At 44.2% G+C, this 13,476-nt stretch overlaps 1 protein-coding gene across 1 annotated transcript in view; it reads left to right on the top strand.

Moving 5' to 3' along the window:
• The first annotated feature begins 566 nt into the window (after positions 1-566).
• Positions 567-13,476, top strand: part of LOC105512895 (putative EGF-like module-containing mucin-like hormone receptor-like 4) — a 40,520-nt gene continuing 27,610 nt past the window's right edge. The window contains exons 1-6 of the mRNA XM_011943551.1: positions 567-642; positions 3,960-4,010; positions 5,696-5,818; positions 7,269-7,421; positions 10,351-10,391; positions 10,900-11,035. Coding sequence (XP_011798941.1) covers positions 609-642; positions 3,960-4,010; positions 5,696-5,818; positions 7,269-7,421; positions 10,351-10,391; positions 10,900-11,035 — 538 coding nt within the window. The 5' untranslated portion in view covers positions 567-608. The remainder of the gene's footprint in view (positions 643-3,959; positions 4,011-5,695; positions 5,819-7,268; positions 7,422-10,350; positions 10,392-10,899; positions 11,036-13,476) is intronic.

Here is a 13,476-nt window from a genome sequence, read left to right as displayed (position 1 = left end):
ATAAGCATATATAATTATTTATGAATTAAAAATTAAAAATAAATCAATGACAGCAATGTAAAAAAAAAAAAAAAGAAAGAAAGAAAAAAAAAAAGTGAGTAGTTTGTCTGGTGGAGTTTTCCAGTCTCGATCTTGCTGACTGCCATAGAACAGGATTTTAAATTCCAGCCGAATATTTCATCAGATGCATCCATTTTTTAGCATTTGTAGAGTGATAAACTTGTTCCCTATACCCAAATGTGCTATGATCATCCTTGCAGGGCCTTTTCCTTGAGAGAGTTAACCAGAGGCAGAATTATTGGGTCAAACGAGAGGGAGAGATGAAAGGTTTTCTTTTGTTTGTTGGTTGGTTGGTTGGTTGGTTGGTTTCGAGATGGAGTCTTGCTCTGTTGCCCGGCCTGGAGTGCAGTGGTGCAATCTCGGCTCACTGCTACCTCTGCCTTCTGGTTTCAAGCAATTCTCCTGCGTCGGCCTTACATTTTGATAAGCGTTGGCCACGTGGCTTCTGAACTTGGGACCATCAGAAATGGGATTTCATGGGGCGTATCCATTCCAGGCACTCTGACCGTGTCCTGCTTGAGCGAGATTGTTCCCTGCATCTCAGCGCTATGGGGAGCACGTGCCTCCTGGTCCTGCTCTCGGGTAAGTGGAACTAAGAACTCTCTTCCCTTCTTCTCATGCCCCTGGTATCCTCGCTTGATTTGCTCCTTCAAATCTGGCATTTTCTCCAGCATTAACTGCGTGTGCCTGTCCTATTAGAAGCTCTCATCTCGAGTCAGGCTGGGCTGCCACAAAGCAGAACTGAAACAAGGACTCGTGTGCGTAAATAGTTTATTTGGGAGGGGATCCCAGGAAAGGAGGATGTGGGGAGGTCACACAAGGAAGGGGGAAGAGCTGCTGAGGGGCATGTTAGTGAAGGGGTTACCACTGCAGGTAGGTGGGGTGCTGTCCTGCTGGGGACCTCCAAGAGACAGTGTAAGTCCCCACATTTCTGGCCTACCCCCCAGCTGGGTGCAGTAAAATGCACTCTTGCAGAGAGAGACAGAAAGCCATCTGCCGCTGGGCACGGTGGCTCACGCCTGTAATCCCAGCACTTTAGGAGGCCAAGGCAGGTGAATCACTTAGGGTCGGGAGTTTGAAACCAGCCTGGCCAACACGGTGAAACCCCGTCTCTACTAAAAAGACAAAAAAAAAATTAGCCAGCCATGGTGTCGGATGCCCGTAATCCTAGCTACTCTGGAGGCTGAGGCAGGAGAATCGCTTGAACCCAGAAGGCAGAGGTTGCAGTGAGCCAAGATTCCGCCACTGCACTCCAGCCCTGGGTGACAGAGTGAGACTCTCCATCTCAAAAAATAAAAGAAAGAAAGAAAGAAAGAAAAAGAATATCATCTGCATTCATAGGAACCCCCTCTGGGGTAGGCTAAAGGGTCACTTCAAATATCTGCTATATGGATTGACACCAAGCAGGTCCATGCTTGGAGCATCATAGCTCAGTAAGTTACAACCTAGACCTTCCCACCCTGTCCTCTGGGCTTTAGGGTCTTAGAGATGAGAAAAAGAAATCTCCGTAGGAGGCATCAGATACAGTTTAAGGACGGAAGGTTTGTTAGGAGACCTTACAGGTAAGTGATGTTCCATACTGTATGTAACGGGTGGGCACATTTTTTTCTGTAAAGGGACAGATAATTTGTATTTCAGCTTTGTGCGCCATCTAACCTCTGCCTTAACTACTCAATTCAGCTATTCCAGCCCTAAAGCATTCATAGGCCTTATGGAAATGAATGGATGTGGCTGTGTGTCAATAAAACTTTATTTACAGACATAAGCAGCTAAAATTCATATCGTTTTCATGGCCATTAAGTATTATTCTTCTTTTGATTTGTTTCAACCATTTAAAATGTTTTATGTAAAAAATATAAAAGTCATCTCAACTCATAGGTCCAGTTTGCTGACCCCTACCCTATGAGAATCAAGTGATATTTCTCTCTGAAAAAAAAAAAAAATGATTAACAGGAAAATTGGTGTTGAGTGTTTTGGCTCAGAAAAATGGCCCTGTCAGCCAGGCATGGTGGCTCATGGCTGTAATCCCAGCACTTTGGGAGGCCGAGGTGGGCAGATCACAAGGTCAGGAGTTCGAGACTAGCCTGGCCAACATGGTGAAACCCCATCTCTACTAAAAATGCAAAAATTAGCCAGGCGTGGTGGCACACACCTGTAATCCCAGCTACTTGGGAGGCTGAGGCAGGAGAATTGCTTGAACCCGGGAGGCAGAGTTTGTAGTGAGCTGAGTTCGTGCCGCTGCACTCTAGCCTGGGAGACAGAGCAAGACTCCGTCTCAAAAAAAAAAAAAAAAAGAAACAAAAACAAAACGAAACAAAATGTTGTAAGAGATAACCTAATATTATAAATCTTTAAACATAATGTTTTCATCAGTATGCATGATATTGAAAATAGCATGCATGATATTTAAAATAGTAAATACAATGGGTGAGACAGGAGCAGGTGACTTTATCTTGCCCAGGTACCTTGCCTTGTTCTTTGATAACTTGAATGGACCATAAACATGACCCACATTCAATCTCCTAGGTATTATTTGCCACACTTACACCATCTGGGGGCTGGCATTGTTCACAGAAGCAGATGCCTCCGTATTTTAGCAAATGATTCCCGCAGAGCCACCTTGCAATGGAAGGAATAGGAAAAAAATTCCTTCTTCAAGTGCCTGGTCATTTCAAGCATATTTGCCTTAAGGGAGTGATGTTAGATAACCCAGGAAGAAACAGGTGAGAAGCTTTCTGCATTTCTGAGTTCATCCCCAGTGTATGTTGTTACTTCAGTCTAACAACATGGCAGCAGGAAGAGATCATCTTCAAATCATCATGATCCATTCCACATTTTTCAAAATATCTGAACTCCCAGGATTCTCATGCCCCATGAATATTCAAATCTCCTCGTACCTCAGAGGAAACCCTATTTCCTAAGGATTAAACCTACACTGTCGTCAGCCGGGCATGGCTACTGAGCACTCAGAATGTGTCTAGTCCAAACGGACATGTGCCGTCTGTACAACACGCATACCAGATTTCAAAGACCTAATAAACACATATAAATTTAAATAATGGACAAATTATTTATTGCATATTGATTATGTATTGGAATGGTAATATATTTCAACTACATTGAACTAAAAAATATTATCAAAATTAATTTCAAGTGTTTCTCTTTGCTTTTTAAAAATGTGGCTAATAGATGGCCAGGTGTGGTGGCTCACACCTATAATCCCAGCACTTTGGGAGGCCGAGGCGTGCAAATCACTTGAGGTAGTGAGTTCGAGATGAGCCTGGCCAATATGGTGAAACCCCATCTCTACTAAAAATACAAAAATTATCCAGGCATGGTGGCAGGCATCTGTAATCCCAGCTACTTGGGAGGCTGAGGAGGGAGAATTGCTTGAACCCGGGAGGTGGAGGTTGCAGTGAGTCGAGAACATGCCGTTACACTCCAGCCTGGGCAACAGAGCAAAACTCTGTCTCAAAAGACAAAAAAATGTTGCTAATGGAAAATTTAAAAGAACCTATGGGGTTTCCATTTATATTTTTCTTGAACAGTGTGTGGTTTGAGGTCCGGACTGATATTAAAATAAACTGTTGAGTATAGAAAGGAGATTGCCAACTTGGTCTTTTGGTGCTAGGACATAGAGAAGAAGCTGAATTCGCTGCTGGGTTTTCTGAAATTGGGAAACACAGCTCCAATCAGATGCACTTTCCATACTTTAGAAGGATATGATGTCCAAATCTGTGACTCTTGTGTTTATAACCTGCCTGGAAGACGCTATGGTGAAGCTTGCACGTGTGACTGGGCAAAGAGTTAGGGTTAGTCGTCCCTAACTCACCCAGCCTTCAGCCAAGCAGAGTCCAGGGGATCCCCGTCTGAATGATCCCCTCCTCTCTCTGTTCCAGGTCTCACTGTCTTACTGGTTCTGCCAGGATCAGAAGCCAAGAATTCTGGAGGTGAGTCTATTCATAGCCAAAGGCCAGAGGAAAGGAAATTGGGATCTGGAAGCTTCCTTCAGAGAAGGGAAGGAGCTTTTTTCAAGAGACAGAGCATGGAGTCTCTTGCACTTCCTTCTGGCTCCTTGGAGATCCCAAGAGCTGTTTTCCCATCTCCATTATCACCATCATCTGCATTTACATAGCAAAGCACATCACATATGCCATCTCAGTTAATCCCCATGACACTCGTACAAAGACATTATCCCATTTGATCAACGGTCCTCCAGAAAAGTGGCTGGCTCAAGGTCACATGGCTGGTGGATGCTAGACTCTCCTCTTTCTTTCCCCAAGCCTGTGTCTTGAGTCATTCCAGGAAATACTTTGCCTTCACCACAAGCCATTGCTTGGGTTCCCCCAGAAGCAGACCCTGAGAGCAACTCGTTGTTCTGGGAGGGAATCCTAGGAGGCACCAGCTGGGAGTGGGCAGTGGCATAGGAAGGGGAGGAGCTCATACAGGATCCTTATCAAGCAAGTTCCATGTGGGCAGCTGGAGTTTAATCCCTGGGGGCAGCTGTTGGGTGTGGCATGGAGCAGGCACCTCATACCCCTCAGCGGGCAAGGAACCTATTGATTATGACTATGTTCCAAATTGTGGTAAAATGCAGATAATGTAAAATGTAGCTTTATAACCATTGTCAAGGATACAGGTAAATGTCATTCAACATTTGCACTGCTATGCAACCATCACCACCATCCACCCACAGTGTTCTTTCTAGTTGCAGAACTGAAACTCTGTGTCTATGAAACATGAACTCCCCATTCCTCCTCCCCAAGGCCCTGGCACCCACCATTCTACCTTCTGTCTCTATGAATCCAGCGACTCTGGGCATCTCATAGGAGTGGAATCATACATTATTTGACACTTTGTCCTGGCTTATTTCATGGAACATAATGTTCCCCAAGGTTCATTTATGGTGTAGCACGTGTCAGAATTCCATTCCTTTTTTTTTTTTTTTCTTTTTTTGAGACTGAGTTTCGCTCTTGTTGCCCAGGCTGGAGTGCAATGGTACAATCTCGGCTCACTGCAACCTCAGCCTCCTGGGTTCAAGCGATTCTCCTGCCTCAGCCTTCCAAGTAGCTGGGATTATAGGCGTGCACCACCATGCTCAGCTAATTTTTTTGTTTGTTTGTTTGCATTTATTAGAGACGAGGTTTCACCATGTTAGCCAGGATGGTCTCAATCTCCTGACCTCGTGATCCACCTGCCTCAGCCTCCCAAAGTGCTGGGATTACAGGTGTGAACAATTGCTCCTGGCAAAAATTGGCTTTTTTTTTTCTTTTCTTTTTTTAAATGCACTGTCTTCTATCAATCATTGATAAAGGGAGCCACTTATGAGAGGAAAGGCATTGTTAACCTGCCATGTGATGAACAAAGAGAATTCTGGTAGCCAGGGTGAGCCCTCAAGGAAAGAAAAACAGGTGCTGGCATTTGGAGGTTCACCCATCTGGCAAAAGTGGTGTTGGTGGCAGAAGTGGGACATGGTTGGGCACTGTGTGCCCCTGTGTTCAGCAAAGGTCTGGGTGCCAAAAGGATGCCAACAGAACTATTCCCAACATGACATTCTTCTGACTGCAGCATTGATACAGGGTAGATGCATACTGAATATTTCTTAGATGAATGAATGGATTCTGTTTCTCTGCAGCTTTCTGTCCTCCATGCCCTGAATATGCCAAGTGCCACAACAGCACCCACTGCACCTGTGAACACGGCTTTTGGGCCAGGTCTGGCAGGACATACTTTCATGAGTCCTCTGAGAAGTGTGAAGGTAAAAATATTAACGGGGTTTTAATTTAATCTCTCATTAGTGATAACTATTCTGTTCCATGTGTCCTCTGCCCAAAACACATAAACCCATAGCCCAAACAAAACTCGTCTCTCTTCAGCAGACTATTTGATAAAGTACAGCCGTCGGCCAGGTGTGCTTGTCCCTGAGTCCTTCAGATGGAGAGCACAAGTATAAGTCTGTGGTCCAGAGCACCTTTTGTCTGTAGGACCTTTGCTTGAGCCTCAGCTCTGGTCCATTCAGCAGAGAAGGCTGATGTGGTTGGGAGCGGCAAGACACATAAACATTGCATAAGCCAGGAATTTTTTTTTTTTTTGAGATGGAGTCTCGCTCTGTCGCCCAGGCTGGAGTGCAGTAGCACGATCTCGGCTCACTGCAAGCGCCGCCTCCCAGGTTCACGCCATTCTCCTGCCTCAGCCTCCCAAGTAGCTGGGACTACAGGCGCCCACCACCATGCCCGGCTGATTTTTTGTGTTTTTAGTAGAGACGGGGTTTCACCATGTTAGCCAGGATGGTTTCGATTTCCTGACCTTGTGATCTGCCCGCTTCAGGCCTCCCAAAGTGCTGGGATGACAGGTGTGAGCCACCACGCCTGGCCTTTTTTTTTGAGTCAGACTCTTACTCTGTCACCCAGACTGGAGTGCAATGGCGTGATCTCAGCTCACTGCAACCTCTGCCTCCCGGGTTCAAGCGATTCTCCTGCTTCAGCCTCCTGAGTAGCTGGGATTACAGGCACACACCATAATGCCCAGCAATTTTTGTATTTTTAGTAGAGACAGGGTTTCACCATGTTGGCCAGGCTGGTCTTGAACTCCTGACCTCATGTGATCCACCCGCCTCAGCCTCCCAAAGTGCTGGGATTACAGGCATGAGCCACCACACCCGGCCAAGCCAGGATTTTAGTAGTGTGGTCCTTCTTCATCTCTCTCAAGCTTTTCTAATAGTGTGTTAACTTACCCTATGTTTATTACCCTGCTATGCACTATGTGTGTTAAATTGATTTAGCAAATGGTGTGACTTAAAAACAACATTAAAAACAACATTCCCCCCTTATTCTAGTGATCTGATATGTCATCTTTACGATGTTCTAAAGCTCCATAGGTACTTGGGTCTATGTCTGGACTTCTAGTCTATTCCATTTTTATTTATGCATGCGTCAGTACCTCTTTGTTTAGTTGCAGCTTTATACTTTGTCTTAATGTCTGGTTCCCACCTTGTAGTTTTTTTCTGGCTGCACCTGCATGATAGCAACAATTTGTCTCTCACCTCATAAAATATACATGTAGATTTTTAAAAATTGGAATTGCATTGGATTTATAAATTAACTTAGGGAGAACACTGATGGACAATGGTTGGGCAATAAAGATTTCATGGGCGAGGGAAATGGTATAATTCTATGAAAATGAAAGCAACACTTTCTCTTGATTCACAGATATTAATGAATGTGAGACCGGGCTGGCAAAGTGCAAGTACAAAGCTTATTGTAAAAATAAAATTGGAGGTTACATCTGTAGCTGTTGGATAAAACATCCTATCCTCAACTGGCTGGCTAGTTTTATAGGTTATAATCATCCAGATTGTTATGGTAAGAACCTCCAAATACTATTTTCACTGAAAAATGATGGGGACTTGGGGGAAACTCTGAGAGATTCTCTAATTTTAGGCCAGGGTAAGAGAGTAAAACTCCATCCTAACCCTCATCCCTCATTCCTTTGTTGTCTTTGATGATATTTTCCAAGATGGTGTCATCCAAGCCTTGGCATCAATAACCATCTCTATATAGATGCTTCCAAATGTATGTGTCCAATACAGGTCTGTTTCCCGAGCTTCCAAAAGGGCGCCTTTAAATTTCTTCTGAATTCCTCTATTTATTCATCTCTCACTCATCTTAAATTCAATGTTTATGTCTATCTACCTATCTACTAAATCTGATGAATTCACACTGATACCTCTGGTTCCAGTTCAACATCAAGGCTTGTTGGAACCTTCCCTCTTTCCTTGTTTGTAACTTCCTTCTCCAACAATGAGAAACCCGTCTCTCACTATCCACAATTTATTTATTTGTTTAATTCCAGCATTATTTCACATTTTGGGTAAGAGAGATTGGATTTAAGTGCTAAATCTTCCACTTACCATCTGGCTTTCAGTTAATGACTTAATTTCTATATACCTCATCTTTAAATGGGAGTAGTAATATTAATAGTATCTACTGTGTCAGTTACATGTTGCTGCATAACAAGTTACCCCCAAATTTAGTGGCCTAAAACAACACATATGTATTGTTTCATAGTTTCTTTGGATTAGGGAACTAAGCATGGCTTAGCTGGGTCTTTTGCTTCTGGGTCTATCACAGTTGCAACTGAGGTTTTGTCCAGGCTGTGGTTTCATCTGGAGACTCGACTGGGGCAGGTTCTGCTTCCAAGCTGCTCACAAGGTTGCTGGGAGAATTTAGTTCCTTCAGAGCTGGTGGACTGAAACCCTCAGTTCATTTCTGGTGCTTGGTGGGAGGCAGCCTTTAGTTTCTAGATATGTGGGTCTCTACGGCTTGCTTTGTTATAGCAAACACATTAGAATAGTCAGAAAGAGAGCATGAATAAGACGGGATTCATAGTCTTTTATAACCCACTCTCAGAAGTGACATCCTATCACGTTTGCTATATTCTGTTCCTTAGAGATGAGTCACTGAGTCCAGTCCACAGTCAAGGGGAGATTACCCAAGGATGTGAATGCCAAGAGGCAGGGATTATTTGCAGCCATTTCTGAATCCTTCTTACTGTACTGAATAGTGTTCTCCCCAAATTGATTCCATCTGGAAGCTGTGAATATGATCTTATCTGGAAATAGGGTATTTGTAGATGTAATAAGTCAAGATGCAGTTATACGAGATCAAAGTGGACCCTGAATCCTACATGATTGGTGTCCTTACAAGATGAAGAGTATTTGGACACAGAGACACACACAGAGGGAAGATGGCCATGTGAAGACAGAGGTGAAGATTGGAGTTATGCTACCAAAGGGCAAGGAATGTCAGAGACTGATGGCAACCACCAGAGGCTGGAAGAGGCAGGGCAAGGTGTTTCCCTGGAGCCTTCAGAGGGAGCATGGTCTTGCTGGCACCTTGATTTGGACTTCTGGCCTCCAGAACTATGAGACAATATATTTCTATTGCTTTAAGCCACCCAATTTGTGTCACTATATTATGGCAACCCCAGGAAATTAATACACTTTACCTATTCATTATTATTATTTTTTAGATGGGGTCTCACTTTGTTACCAGGCTGGAGTGCAGTGGTGTGATCTTGGCTTACTGCAACCTCTGCCTCTCAGGCTCAAGCAATCCTCCCACCTCAGCCTCCTGAGTAGCTGGGACCACAGGCATATGCCACCACACCTGGCTAATTTTTGCATTTTTTGTAGAGACAGGGTTTCACAATGTTGCCCGCAGTGGTCTGGAACTCCTGACCTTAAATGATCCACCCGTCCTGCCCTCCCAAAATGCTAGGATTACAGGCGTGAGCCACTGCACCCAGCCCCTACTCATTATTAATGTATGTGAAATACTTAACAGTCCTAGGCACCTAGGAAGAGTCAGTTAATACTGGTTATTATGCTGCATGTGCCTTTTCTACAACTTTCTGTGTTCCTTGAAATGAGATAATATATATGAAGGCACTTTATAGACTGCGATGTGTAGACAACTGCTTCTATATTATTAAGTCAATGAACACTGATTTCTTGCATGTCACCCTGATGTGTTGGGATCCTCTGCTATATACTTCCACACCATCGTGTCCTATTTATTATTGATCGATTGATTGATTGATTTTGGGAAGTCCTGTTTTATTTTATTTTAGGTTTGGGTGTGGTATATGTGCAGGTTTGTTGCATGGGTAAATTGCGTGTCTCTGGGGTTTGGTGTATGAATGTTTCCATCACCCCAGTAGTGGGCATAGTACCCAATCAGTAGCTTTTCAGCCCTCGTCAGCCTCCCACCCTCTCCCTCTAGTAGTCCCCAGTGTCTATAGTTCCCATCTTTTTGTCCACATGTCATGTTCTATTTATTAAGAGCATCCCTTGCAATTGCTTTATTTATTCATAATAACTTGCTTAATGACTTTCATGCCAAACTTCAGATTCCACAAGGGGACACCTTTGTTTCTTTTCCTAGCCTATATCCATATATTTCAGCATTGTGCTTGGTTTCGAGTAGGTGCTCAATAAACAGGGTTGACTAAAGTAATGGGTTGGTGCAAAAGTAATGGCGGTTTTTGCCATTACTTTCAATAGCAAAGATTGCCATGACTTTTGCACCAACTCAATATGGAACTGGAAGCCCCATTCTAATTCTCTTTTATAATTCTACTGTGCAATACTTTTTAGGCTTCTTAGAGGGGAATTAGGATGGGCTGCGGAAGTATTAGGGAAAGACTCAACTTGAGGGTGATTGGAAGAAGGGATGTAAGCAGGGTGTATTTTCTCCCACATCTCTTTCAATGGCATCTTTTCTTTCACAGAGGACAATAGTCAAGGGACACAGACAGAAGTGGATATTTGGGTGAGTGGGGTGAAGCCTGGATTTGGGAAACAGCTGGTATGTATAACAGTCATTCTCCTACCCAAACATCAACATGTCTTCCTGTGATTGTTAGGGCTGGGTAGTTCTATCCAGGGGTAATTTTGTCCTCCATTCCAAGGTTATCTGTCAGTGTCTGGGGACACTTTTGGTTGTTATACCTTAGGGGTGATGTGTGTGGCGGGCATCTGGTGGATAGAGACCAGGGATACGGCTCAACATCCTACAGTGCCTGGGACAGCCTCCCACAATTAAGAAGTTCCTGGTGCCACATGTCCATAGAGAAAGAGAAATACAAGGGTAGGGGGAAAGTGCCTCAGCTGTCATTCAAAGACCTACATTAAGCACCTAGATTCTCAATGCCACATGCATCTTGTAGCACCTTAATAAATATTGTTGCCTTCTGGGCTCCCCACTCCAACACTTGTGCATATTCCTTATTTCTTACCTTTCAGTGAGAGTCAATCTAATCAGCTTTATATTTTTGAAGGCAAATCTGAGAAGAAATGGAAGCAGAGAGGACATTGCAAAAGCGGCTACTCGACTAATTCAGAGCGTGGAGTTGAAGATCTGGAATGAGAGTTTTGCTTCTCCAGGAAAGGGTCGAATTTCTGACTTAGATGTAGGTAAGAGAGGCTCAGTAGAATCTTTATCACCCTCCGTAAAGACCATTAAGAGGTCTGGGTCCTGGCTTTGCCAGGGTTTCTGAATGATGAAATCTGTGGGTTTCCAGGATCATAGACCCTCTACACCAACATTCTACATGAGAAGGACTCTGTTTTCAAAAATGCAAATTCAAGGGACAGGAGAATAAACCAGCTCTCGTCTTCTTTTCAGCTTCCCTCGGTATGACGGAAAGTATTTAAGAGCATATTCACCATGCCTCCCTGGCTAGAGGACAGAAAAAACCTTGGTTATTTTCCTACTCTACTCTCACATAGTAACAAGCACACAGAATACTTCATCTCTGGTCACCAAAACACGTGTGGGCTCGTTTTCCACACTGACCGCACAGTTCTCCAGTGGATACCAGCTGGGTGTTCTAGAATTCAATTATGACATTATCTGACATTCTCTACCAAAGATAGTGTCAGATCCCATAGGCTGCAGGCTTAATCCCACAAAAGCGTTCTTCACCTCAAATGCCAATCTCAAGTTCTAGGTTGTAACCTGTACGTCTGACTGACAGGCTATACATTAGAGTCCCATGACCCCTTCCTTGGGTTTGGGTAATTTGCTAGAGTGACTCACTTAACTTAGGAAAGCACTTTACTTACATTTATCCATTTATTAAAAATATATTACAAATGGGCTGGGTGTGGTGAATTATGCCTGTATTCCCAGCACTTTGGGAGGCTGAAGTAAGTGGATCGCCTGAGGTTAGGAGTTCAAGACCAGCCTGGCCAACATGGCAAAACCCCGTCTCTACTAAAAATACAAAAATTATCCAGGCATGGTGGCAGGCATCTGTAATCCCAGCTACTTGGGAGGCTGAGGAGGGAGAATTGCTTGAACCCGGGAGGTGGAGGTTGCAGTGAGTCGAGAACATGCCGTTACACTCCAGCCTGGGCAACAGAGCAAAACTCTGTCTCAAAAGACAAAAAAATGTTGCTAATGGAAAATTTAAAAGAACCTATGGGGTTTCCATTTATATTTTTCTTGAACAGTGTGTGGTTTGAGGTCCGGACTGATATTAAAATAAACTGTTGAGTATAGAAAGGAGATTGCCAACTTGGTCTTTTGGTGCTAGGACATAGAGAAGAAGCTGAATTCGCTGCTGGGTTTTCTGAAATTGGGAAACACAGCTCCAATCAGATGCACTTTCCATACTTTAGAAGGATATGATGTCCAAATCTGTGACTCTTGTGTTTATAACCTGCCTGGAAGACGCTATGGTGAAGCTTGCACGTGTGACTGGGCAAAGAGTTAGGGTTAGTCGTCCCTAACTCACCCAGCCTTCAGCCAAGCAGAGTCCAGGGGATCCCCGTCTGAATGATCCCCTCCTCTCTCTGTTCCAGGTCTCACTGTCTTACTGGTTCTGCCAGGATCAGAAGCCAAGAATTCTGGAGGTGAGTCTATTCATAGCCAAAGGCCAGAGGAAAGGAAATTGGGATCTGGAAGCTTCCTTCAGAGAAGGGAAGGAGCTTTTTTCAAGAGACAGAGCATGGAGTCTCTTGCACTTCCTTCTGGCTCCTTGGAGATCCCAAGAGCTGTTTTCCCATCTCCATTATCACCATCATCTGCATTTACATAGCAAAGCACATCACATATGCCATCTCAGTTAATCCCCATGACACTCGTACAAAGACATTATCCCATTTGATCAACGGTCCTCCAGAAAAGTGGCTGGCTCAAGGTCACATGGCTGGTGGATGCTAGACTCTCCTCTTTCTTTCCCCAAGCCTGTGTCTTGAGTCATTCCAGGAAATACTTTGCCTTCACCACAAGCCATTGCTTGGGTTCCCCCAGAAGCAGACCCTGAGAGCAACTCGTTGTTCTGGGAGGGAATCCTAGGAGGCACCAGCTGGGAGTGGGCAGTGGCATAGGAAGGGGAGGAGCTCATACAGGATCCTTATCAAGCAAGTTCCATGTGGGCAGCTGGAGTTTAATCCCTGGGGGCAGCTGTTGGGTGTGGCATGGAGCAGGCACCTCATACCCCTCAGCGGGCAAGGAACCTATTGATTATGACTATGTTCCAAATTGTGGTAAAATGCAGATAATGTAAAATGTAGCTTTATAACCATTGTCAAGGATACAGGTAAATGTCATTCAACATTTGCACTGCTATGCAACCATCACCACCATCCACCCACAGTGTTCTTTCTAGTTGCAGAACTGAAACTCTGTGTCTATGAAACATGAACTCCCCATTCCTCCTCCCCAAGGCCCTGGCACCCACCATTCTACCTTCTGTCTCTATGAATCCAGCGACTCTGGGCATCTCATAGGAGTGGAATCATACATTATTTGACACTTTGTCCTGGCTTATTTCATGGAACATAATGTTCCCCAAGGTTCATTTATGGTGTAGCACGTGTCAGAATTCCATTCCTTTTTTTTTTTTTTT

Source organism: Colobus angolensis, unplaced genomic scaffold, assembly GCF_000951035.1.
Source record: "Colobus angolensis palliatus isolate OR3802 unplaced genomic scaffold, Cang.pa_1.0 Scaffold22, whole genome shotgun sequence".
In the NCBI taxonomy this organism is placed as follows: domain Eukaryota; kingdom Metazoa; phylum Chordata; class Mammalia; order Primates; family Cercopithecidae; genus Colobus; species Colobus angolensis.
The sequence above is the reverse complement of the archived record's forward strand: the minus strand, read 5'-3'. Positions and strand labels throughout refer to the sequence as shown.